The sequence below is a fragment of the Nanorana parkeri genome, unplaced genomic scaffold (genome assembly GCF_000935625.1).
Source record: "Nanorana parkeri isolate BGI_ZX_2015 unplaced genomic scaffold, ASM93562v1 scaffold118, whole genome shotgun sequence".
In the NCBI taxonomy this organism is placed as follows: Eukaryota; Metazoa; Chordata; class Amphibia; order Anura; family Dicroglossidae; genus Nanorana; species Nanorana parkeri.
Window position 1 is genome coordinate 1,608,832 of NW_017306386.1, and position 11,022 is coordinate 1,619,853.

The following is an 11,022-nucleotide window of genomic DNA, read 5'->3' on the forward strand; positions in this document are numbered from 1 at the left end:
CATACAGTGTATAATGTGCTGCTGGGATTTGTATTCCTCTATAGTTAATGGTACATTGTGCTGTATATTATACAGCACAATGTACCATCAGCTATAGAGGAATACAAATCCCAGCAATACATTATAGAGCACCATGTGTGGGAAAGTGCAGGCTTACCTGAGCAGTCTTTCAGCAACTTGCTTCTGAGATCGGGCCTGTCTATTGGCGGCTGTCATCCCCCCCACACCTGCTCCTCCTTACTTCTCCTCCCCGCGCCGATCTTGGATGTGTGGCGGCGGTGAGTGTGAGGTGGGGAGGAGAAGCGGCGCACAGCGTGTGGAGCCGTGAACAGGGCCAACTAATAGGAAGCCGATTAATCCATGATTGAAAACGTTGACAACTTTTTCAATAATAGATTTAGTCGATTAGTTGTTGCAGCCATAAATGTCACTACTGATTCACAAGCTTGTCAGTCTGGCAGCAGGCTTCACCCAGCCCTGCCCACTGCCTTCTTTGTTCAGTACATTTTTCTATACATCAGGCAAAAATACAGTCTACATACTTGGCAGGGGAATGCATAAAACAAGGCATGTTCCGGTGCTGTGCATGAACAATTTTGGCTAAGTTTACACTATAGTGTAGTGCCAATTCAGCTACTGAGGGTGGTTTCTAATATTTGGGGATCAGGCTTTTTTTCTTTTTTCTCCTACAGCATAGGAGTGAGGCCTGGGGGTTACACTTGCTCAGGCTCACTGGGTCCTGACCCCTATCACTATACAAATCTTTGCCATGCCCTGCACTACTTTGCTCTTAAACTCCATCCCTGCCCTATTGATTGTCCCTCTGTGGAACACAGAACTGTGTTGCCAGATTCTTGCAAGGCAGCAGCCAAGGCATTTTTAATAAACAGCTATTTATTTGCAGGGGGCAATCAGTAGAACCCTTCTGATATTATAAGCTTAACGGAAAGTTTCTCACTTTCCGTCCTTGAGACAACAGGAAGTGAGAGGAAATCTTCTAGGAAGGGCAATTCACTCCTGTAAGAGGTATCATGGGAAAACGGTGTCTCCACTGAAGGTTTATCACCAATCCTTGCTTCCACAACAACCCAACATTTTGAAAATCCATTTGTCACAGGGACAGAAAGTGAGGTGAAATCTTCTGAACAGAGCACACACACAGCAAGACAAATGTTACAGGGGGTTAACCCTTCCCTATGCTGTCCAAAACTAAAAACCGTTTTGGCTGAAGTTGCACTTAAAAAAAAAAAAAAATCCTGTTCCGACTTACATACAAATTCAACCTAAGTACAAACCTTACAAACCTACAGAACCTATCTTGTTCGTACTGTTTGCTGCTTCTCCCTCTTTCCATCTTCTCTTGGCCCAGGATGTCAGTCCTGCCTTCTGCTTCAATACCTCTTAAAGTTGAATGATGCTGGGACTTGGAACACTGAGAACATCTTGTAGTGAAAGAACTTTTAGGATTGTGGTGGTTTCTCTTGATTAAAAGTCAGTATTCAGCCCAAGCTGCTTTTTTCAATTTCAAATAAAAAAAACCTGGAGTTGGCCTTTAAATGATTTTGTGCACCAAGAGTAATGTAAATATATTTCAACTAAACACATCTGAAAATCATAATCTTTCAGGCACATTTGTTTGAGGAATGTACTTCATTGCTTTCTTGTCGTCTCACCTGAAGTTAGGAAAAACTCCCCGCTCTGGTTTTAATGTAGGTGGCTGGATCCTTGACTGCATTTGTTTTCATTTATTTTTCAAATGATTGCTGCTCTTAGTAGGGATACTAGTATCAATGCAGAGGACTCGTACTCGCCCAAAGGCTCAGATGCTTAGTCCAAAACTTGAGCTTCCAGTAATAGGAAGCCGGGCAGCGGGTCATTACAAGCTGCCTGAATTCCTGATTGGCTGGGAAGCCGTCTCCATGCTCCCTTGTCACATATGACAAAGGAGCATGGAGCTGGCCAATCAGGAAGCCGGGCAGTGTTTCATTCCCCCTCCCCGGCTTTCTGATTGGCCAGAAAGCTGGCTCCATGCTTCCTCGTCACCTGGTGACGAGGAAGCATGGAGATGGCTTACCTGCTGATCGGGAAGCCGGGTGCGAGTCATTACACGCCGCCTGGCTTCCCTAATGGGACTTCCGGTATCCATATTCGGTATCGGCAACTACTGAAAAAAGAATATCAGTACTCGATACCAAAAAACCGGTATTGGTGCATCCCTAGTTCTTAGTGCATCCCTAGTTCTTAGTATACACACAGCAATATCTTCTGAGAAACTGGTATTTGCCCTTTTTTCCAAACAGTTACTGAACTTGCACTGATGACCTTTTTTTTTAATTTGATCATATTTTCTCAAACAAGGTTTTCTGAACAGAGATTTTAGATGTTATCACCATTTATACTTCATACTTGCTGGCAGCAGTCTGCTCGGTGAATAAGTAATTTCCAGTTGATCTTTGCTTTTGACATTCTTTTTTTTTAATCATATAATTGTTATTGAAAAGGTTTTAGTTTTACATAAACTGGGTGCAAGAAAATGCAATAAAATGTTAAAAAAAGAGCAAAACTTAGATACAAAAGCAGGTCGAAAAACTGAGAGTAGAATTCCCCCCACAGGACGATTACCATGTCATTAATCTCTTATTTATAGAGAAAGAACTGCATGAGATGACCGGCCCATGTGTGCAAAGTTGCAATAAAATCAACAAATTGTACATTTAAAGCCTCTCCAGCTATATTATGACATAATGACAAATGGGTATATGTTATAGAATATTATTCAGCCTCAAGGGAACTAAATATTAAGAGTGTACATAGAAAGTGTACCAGCCCTACCGACTAGTAGTTTTACATGAGTCATGACGTCCCGACCACCTGTCCCAGATTGCATAATATTTATAAAGGTTACCTCCATCTTGGAATGTCATTTTTTCAAAGGCGATCAATCGCTCCAGGTCCTCCACCCACATAGCCACTGACGGGACCGTAGGAGACATCCACTTGAGTGCAATAAGTATGCATGCTGCAAACAGAGCCCTGGATGCAGAAGTCATAGGGGTCTATTCACAAAGCTGCCGAGGGCAGCCGAGTGAATGACCGATCAGAAGTGAAGTGAGCCGAACACTGTTCGGCTATTCACTTCAGGCTGGTACGGCTGATTTCAGCCGTACATCGGCTGAAATCAGCCGTACATCGGCTTGCTTCGTGTGGCTTCGGATCAGCCGAACATGCTCAGCATGTTCGGCTGATCCGAAGTGCAGAAGGAGTTCGACTCAGCCGATCCAACATCTGGATCGGCTGAGCCGAACCTCCGGCAGGCTTCACACTGCTGTTCGGGCTATTCTGAAAGATCCCGAACAGCAGTGAGAGAATAGCCGAATGCCGCCGAGCGGCATTTGGCTCGGCTGTTCTGCTCGGTCCCTCAGAGGCACCGAGCAGAACAGAAAAAGAGTAAAAAAAGTAGAAAAAAGTAAATAGAAAACGATTGTGCAGAGCTAGCAGTGACAGCTAGCTCCGCCCAATAGTTTCCTATTGTCCGGCGGCTCTGCTGCTGTAAAAAAAAAAAATAAAAAAAATTTAAAAACTCTCCCTGGGGCCCCGGGAGTCTCCGCTCCCGGCCGCCAAGGAGAGAAACGCTGCTGTGTCTTTTTTTCTTCATTCTGGCACGAGCGATGTCAGAATAGAGGAAAAAAAAAATTCCCATTCAAAAGCATTGAGAGTTTACTATTGGCTATTTCAATTTGCAATAGCCAATAGTAAACTAGCATTGTTCCCGCCCTCTGCTGGTGGACCTGGTGGGGAACTGCAAAAGAGGGCGGGTACAATGCTAGTTTACTATTGGCTATTGCAATAGAAATAGCCAATAGTAATGTCCCAATGCTTTTGAATGGGACTTTTTTTTTTTTTTTTCTCTATTCTGACATCGCTCCGTGTCAGAATAAAGAAAAAAGACACAGCGGGGTTTTTCTCCTTGGCGGCCGGGAGCAGGAGACTCCCGGGGCGCCAGGGAGAGTCAGATGCTTGGAGATCAGTGTCCCTGGTTAGCAACCAGGGACGCTGATCTCTCTGAAAGTGGCCGGAGCCAGCCGTAAGATCACGGCTGGCTCCGCCCAGCTGTCAGAAGCAGGCTGTCGGCCGGCCAATGGCCGGCCGCTCGGCCAGCTTCGTCTTTCAGCACGGCTCAGCGCTCGACTGAGCCGCTCGGCCGTGATCGGGAGCTGTACGGGCTATTGTGAATAGCCGTACAGCACCCCCTCGGTTCTCCTGAACCGAAGGGGTCCTGGTGCCGAAGCTACGGCCAGATCCTTCGGCAGCTTTGTGAATAGACCCCATAGTCATATCATCCCATAGATCAGAGTTCAAAATTCCAAGTAGGCAGGCCAGTGGGGAACTGGACCAAGAAGACAGAACATATAATTCATACAACATCAGCCCAATAGCAGTCCAATTTGGGACAGCGCCATAGGAGATATATATATATAAGAGAATCTGGCTTAATTCCACATTTGGGGCATTTAGAGTCATCTTTGAGACTATTTTTGAAGAGAAATTCTGGAGCTCTATATGTCCTATGAAGAATGCTTATGACATTCCTAACATGAGATGATCCAACCTAGTTATTGGGATAGGAAGTAGAAAATCTAAAAAGCCCATGAGAGTAGGGCACCAAAAATAAAATCATCTAAAAATCCTCCTTGGGGGTGGGGAAGGATCTAAAAAATATATACCGTATTTGCCAGCGTATAAGACGACTTTTTAGACTTAAAAACATCCCCCGAAAATTGGGGGTCGTCTTATACGCCGGGTATGAAATCCGGAGTATAGCATATTTAGTGTGCACTTAGCAACCGACCTGGTCTGACATGCCCCATCTCTCCCTTTGTCAGCCCGCTCGATATGCGGATAATACTGTATGTACGGTAGCTTCGGCTACATACAGTATACCGTGCTGAGCCAATCACGGCGAGCGATGTATTCTATTAATGAATACAAAGCCTGCTCTGATTGGCAGAGTACATCGCTCGCCGTGATTGGCTCAGTGCGGTATACTGTATGTAGCTGAAGCATAAAGTATTACCGCACATCCAGCGGGCTGACAGATTAGCCTCCCTGGCGGTCTGATTATTTTATTAATTTTTTCCTTTTTTGCTCTACTTTTTTTTATTTTATATATATTTTTAAAATTCCCGCCAGTTCCGCCCCCCTGCGACGTGGACGCTCGCAAGGGACGGAGGACACAGCGGGCATCGTGGACAAGGTAAGAGACTGTAATCCCGCTTATGGTAATCCCGAGTGTGGCTTATACGACGAGTATAGCCCAAAACCTATATTTTAACAGAAAAAGTAGGGGGTCGTCTTATACGCCCAGTTGCCTTATACGGCGGTAAATACGGTTCTTTAGTAACACCTCCACAGTTTTCCTGCTACTCAAATAGGTGATCAGAAGTGCTGTCCCATCCTGCCACATGTAGGAACATTGATAATGTGGAATTACTTTGAGCTTACTTGACATAGGTTTCGGGGGTTTCTCTTTTACCGAAGTAGTAGTGAGAATTTGTTGAGGAAAAAACTGTTTCCAAGGAACACGTTTTGCCATTTGAGCAGCACAAATGGGGCTTTTGGGAATGCTGGAAGTATGCCTGAAGTTTAGATAGTGTAGACTGGCCCCAGCCATATAAACTTTGAAAGAACTCCACTCAGGCAAAGTCCTTGTTTCTGTTTTGAACATGGTGTGATGACTTGTTCAACGCTTGGAGGATGTGGAACCAGAAGATAGTTGCTCAAAGGCAGTTTGAACTATGCCCTAACCTCATCCTTATTTTACTGTTTGATTTCAAAGGCTTTCTAAACCCAAGTATAAACAATTTACTAGTTCTTGGATGTGATGACCGCATTACTTTTTTTCATTTTTCAGGCTAAGAACATTTTCAGTGAGTACAGAAAATAACTGTTGATCTTGTTAGAAATGCAATGTCCTTGTAAATTCTTGCGAGCTGCACCCTGTGTGTGAAACTTTATATGCAGGCGTAAGGTAAAAGACATGGCATCCTTATATAGTCTTAATTCAGTTATGACCATTGTAATATTTACAATTTCTTAAGCAGTAAATAAACTGGAAAGCAAGTCCTCGCTGACCTATAGCTGCACCCACTGTAGGGGAATTCATCCTCCATTGGCAACAGAAGCTTTTCAGTTTAACATTTTCCTGGTAGTTGCTTCCTCCCCAGCAGTGATTTGGCTGCTATGCAGCCATCTAATCTCTAATGTAAATATGGAGCAGCTGGAGGGGAGCGCAAGTAGAGTGCTGAAACCCAGCTTAAACTTCTTCACTACTTCTATTGTGAACTTTGAGGATGAACTGCTCCACAGTAGGTGTAACTACAGATGACAGTATCCGCTTTTGTTGGACCAGGTTCACTACGTGTCGGATCCTATGTGTAGCGTTGGGTAGAGTACCGCGTTAAATATGAGTGTCTATTTCAGGTCCCGACGTGGTGATGCTGGCCCTGGTCCTCGCAAACAGAAAGATCTTCCTACAGACCCACCTTTTACAGCGTATGTGGGTAATCTTCCATTCAATACTGTACAAGGAGACATAGATACCATCTTTAAAGAATTGAGTGTGAGGAGTGTGCGGCTAGTCAGAGACAAGGAGACAGATAAATTCAAAGGTAACCATTTGCTTTCTTGATTATTTCTCTTTTCAGATATCTTAAAAATAATTTTTGTTTTGTAGCATTCTTTTATTGAATGACAAGCACTTCTCTTCTTGGGCATAAAACTCTGACATAGATATTTTAAGTCTTTTATTCTGTAATTCAGTGTGGTGAGGTTTTCTTGCTTACTGACCTTTTAAAGCACAGTGTCCAATCTGTTTATGCATGAAGCAAATACTGGTGTATTTTTTGGGGTTGATTTGTAAGAAGGGAACATTTAATGTGATGTAATGAGCCTGCGGCACCCCAGCGCACTTGCAATGCACTAACATATTGCCATGTGCTGTCAAAAATGCTGCATGCGCTTACTCCGCATAAGTGTGAGCGGGGTGTCAGTATGGTAATCTCTCTACTTTGTCAGCACATGTTCATGTTTGATTTGCTTACTGTGTCAAACCTCCCTCTACTAGTTTAAGTGCTTTAAGGAGGCTGATATCTAGGTATTTTTAGATTGTTACTTCAGTTGCATTTAAAAATACTTTTTATTAGGGCTGGTAATGATTAAAAATTTTTTTTTTAATCGATGAATTATAACGCACATACAGATCCAACTACATTGGCCTATACACATACAGCACAGCAATGAAGTAATAAAATTAACTAGTATCACACTAATCCAGCACGTTAATCTCACGTGCCCCACTCAATATGGCCACCGCTTTAGTGGGGCAACTCAGAATAATAACGTGCTGGATTAGTGTGATCCTAGTTCATTTTATTACTTAATTAATTGCTGTGCTGTATGTGTATAGGTCAATGCCAGGGATCCCAACCTGAAATAAGCAATTGCCAATAGGAATCTGGCTATGCAATCGTATGCCTTTTTTTTCCTTTTCTGACTGACGGTCAGGCCGCGGCTCCCGATGTCAGAAAAGAAAAAAAAACAAAACGATCGCAGGGTAAGGTTTAATCTGCTCTATTTGAGCAGATTAAACCTTTCCGGTAAAAAGAGAGAGCAGATTAAACCACTCTCCCGGGCGGCCGGGAGAGTTAAGGTGCCCATACACTGCACGATTCTCGTACGAGAATCGCGGGAAATCCCGCGATCGTACGAGAAATGTGCAGTGTATGGAAGGCGTGCGACCGTTTCTACTGTACGGTCGCACGTCTTCCATCGAACCAGCATGTTTGAAAACTAGGGCTGCAACAACTAATCGACATAATCGATTATTGAAAAAGTTGTCAACTTTTTCAATCATCGATTAATCGGCTTTTGATTAGTTGCTCCTGTCCACAGCTCCACACACGTTGCGCACCGCACCTCCTCCCCACCTCACGCACGCCGCTGCCAGACCCGCTCGCATTCCACGCTACACACGTCGCACCTCCTCCCCGCCTCACGCTCACCGCCCGCCCACATCCACGATCGGCACAGGGACGCGGGGAGAAGTAGTCAGGAGGAGAAGGTGTGGGGTGGGGATAATATGGAAGGGGGGAGGAGTCGCGGACATCGACGGAAGACCCGGAAGCCGGCGGAGAGGTGAGTATGGATCAAAAGAACTTTGATCGATCAAAAAAATTAACGATTAATCTAAGGATTAATCGTTAATTTCCGCAGCCCTACTTTTTATTATTTATGTTAAGATTCCCAGACCGAATGAAACTCCATTGCGCATACAGCAAATTCTTTTGCTGGCCATTATACAGAATTGGTAAAGTACTGTAGTTGTTAAATAGTAAAGAGTTGCTAAGTACATTGCAATACTCCATTGTGCTGCCAAGACTATTTTTTTTTTTTATAACCCAAACATAGGTCAACTTGCCTTTACCCAAAGAGGTAAAATAGTATAAGGGTTGTATCATAAGAAGAGCTATCATAGAGTTCATAGTTGTTTTGAGGGCTTTTAGGATTTACTGAAGGAGGCAACTGGCACCTGCAAAGACATAGTAGTTTACTCTAAACATGAGCATTTTAGAAAAACTTCAGCAAAATTTGTTTATAATAGAACTATACAAATGTACCTGAACATATCCTCGTATATACCTGTAGTATTATTATTATTATTATTATTATTATTGAGGATTTATATAGCGCCAACAATTTGCACAGCGCTTTACAAAATGGTGAAGACAGTACAATACAATTTCAGTACAATAGGGTTAGGAGGGCCCCGCTCATGAGAGCTTATAATCTAGTAGTAGAGGCATGTTATACAAAAGGTAATAATTGTTTAGATTGAGTTATTGGAAGAAGTAAAAGGACCGTTCTTTTGAGATGAAATCGACTTCCCTGAAAAGATGGGTTTTTAAGGATCGCCTAAAAGTGGGCAGCGTAAGAGATGGGTGAACATATTGGGGTAAGGAGTTCCATAGGATGGGGGACACTCTGGAGAAGTCCTGGAGGCGAGCATGGGAGGAGGTAATTAGAGAGCAGGAGGTCTGGAGAGGACGGTCTGGGTGATATTTTGAGATGAGGTCAGTGATGTAGGTTGGGGCAGAGTTGTGAATGGCTTTGTATGTTGTTGTTAGTATTTTCAATTATATTCGTTGGGCAATAGGGGGCCAGTGGAGAGGATGGCAGAGGGGTTGGTTAGGTGGATGAGTCTGGCAGCAGCATTCATGATAGACTGAAGGGGGATAGCCTGTTTAGTAGTAGGCCAACAAGGAGGGAGTTACAGTACTCGAGACGAGAGATTACAAGGGAGTGAATTAGAAGCTTTGTGGTTTCGTTTGTTAAAAAGGGGTGTATTTTAGAAATGTTACAGAGGTTGAGTCGGCAAGATTTGGATAGTGATTGGATGTGGGGCTTAAAGGAGAGCTCAGAGTCGAGGATTACACCGAGTACCCTGGCTTGACGGGAGTGGTTCATTGTAGTGCTGTTTATTGTGATGGGGAAGTTGGTGGAGGGAACACGGAGAGGAAGAAATATTATAAGCTCAGTTTTGGACAGTTTGAGGTAGTGGTGTGTCATCCATGCTGAGATGTCACTGAGTAGATTAGTGATACGTGAAGAGACAGAGGGGGTGAGCTGAGGAGTGGAGAGAGAGAGATTTGGGTGTCATTAGCACAAAGATGGTATTGGAAGCCATGGGATGCTATAGAGAATAGAAGGGGACCAAGGACAGCTCCTTGGGGGAGTAGCACAAAGATGGTATTGGAAGCCATGGGATGCTATAGAGAATAGAAGGGGACCAAGGACAGCCCCTTGGGGGACTCCCAGGGATGCTTCACCTCCCTTGGGGGAGGTGAAGCATGCGAAAGCAGAGTCTTGGAGACCAAGGGATTGGAGTTTTATAAGGAGGAGCTGGTGGTCAACTGTGTCAAAGGCAGCAGAAAGGTCTAAAAATATGAGTATAGAGTAGTGGCCATTGCTTTTAGCAGTTAGTAAATCATTAGTAAGTGTTAGAAGGGCAGTTTCTGTGGAGGTTGAAGCCAGATTGACATTTGAACCATATTTTGGTCTTCTAGTCAATACACAAGGGGTGGAATTTATCAAAACTGGAGCAGACAAATGGGAGCAGTTGTGCAGGGCAACCAATCGGTTTCTCTCTCCAGTTTGTTCAGTTAGGATTTGAAAATGAATGAGAGAAGCTGATTGCTTGACTTGTACAACTGCTCCAGATTTTGTCTGCTCCAGTTGTGATGAATTCCCTTCAAGATGTTGTAAACTTGAGAATAAAGTAAACTACTTGTAGTTGGTAAATACAGCATAATTGGTACAGAATACTTGGTTGAATCAGTAAGGTTTACTTTGTAATTTATCCTTATATAGCATACAATTACACCTGGGAGAGTCCCTAAAATGGTGCATCAGAGGGAGGAGCTTCCTCCCATAACTCAAATTCTCTTACTACTCTTGCACATTTAGGACTATTTTCATGACTGAAAATTTTGCCCATGATCAGTTGCGCTTTTATTTTAATAGCTTGGTCAGTTGTGGATGCATATCATCATGTGATGATCACAGTACATTGTCATTGTAGATTAAGTCGGTACCACCTGTTCTGTTCATATAATTCATTTGCAATAAAGTCCTCTGACTAGTGTAGGCCAAGTATTTGGTGTTTTATATCCAGCTGTCAACACACACCAATGCTTATGTGCTTACCATGACTATTACTACCTTACCTATATATTTTAGGAGTTTGCTTTTCTTTGCTGCCGTCTTTCTTCTAGGTAAAAATAAATGAGAATAGAGACTAATACTAAGATGTGCACTCATTTGTAGATATGTCTTAATGTACTTTTTTTTTACACCTAACTCAGGATTTTGCTATGTAGAATTTGATGATCTGGAATCCCTTAAAGAAGCCTTGGCATATGATGGTGCAGTAAGTTTTCTCTGTCCTTCTTCTTTTTTTTTTTTTTT

General features: G+C 43.2%; 1 protein-coding gene across 3 annotated transcripts in view; it reads left to right on the forward strand.

The window, feature by feature from the left end:
• The window catches only part of EIF4H (eukaryotic translation initiation factor 4H), a 30,997-nt gene that overhangs the window by 3,554 nt on the left and 16,421 nt on the right, over window positions 1–11,022 (forward strand). For all 3 annotated transcript variants that reach the window (XM_018553385.1, XM_018553384.1, XM_018553386.1), the window contains exons 2-3: window positions 6,481–6,668; window positions 10,920–10,984. In XM_018553385.1, coding sequence (XP_018408887.1) covers window positions 6,481–6,668; window positions 10,920–10,984 — 253 coding nt within the window. The remainder of the gene's footprint in view (window positions 1–6,480; window positions 6,669–10,919; window positions 10,985–11,022) is intronic.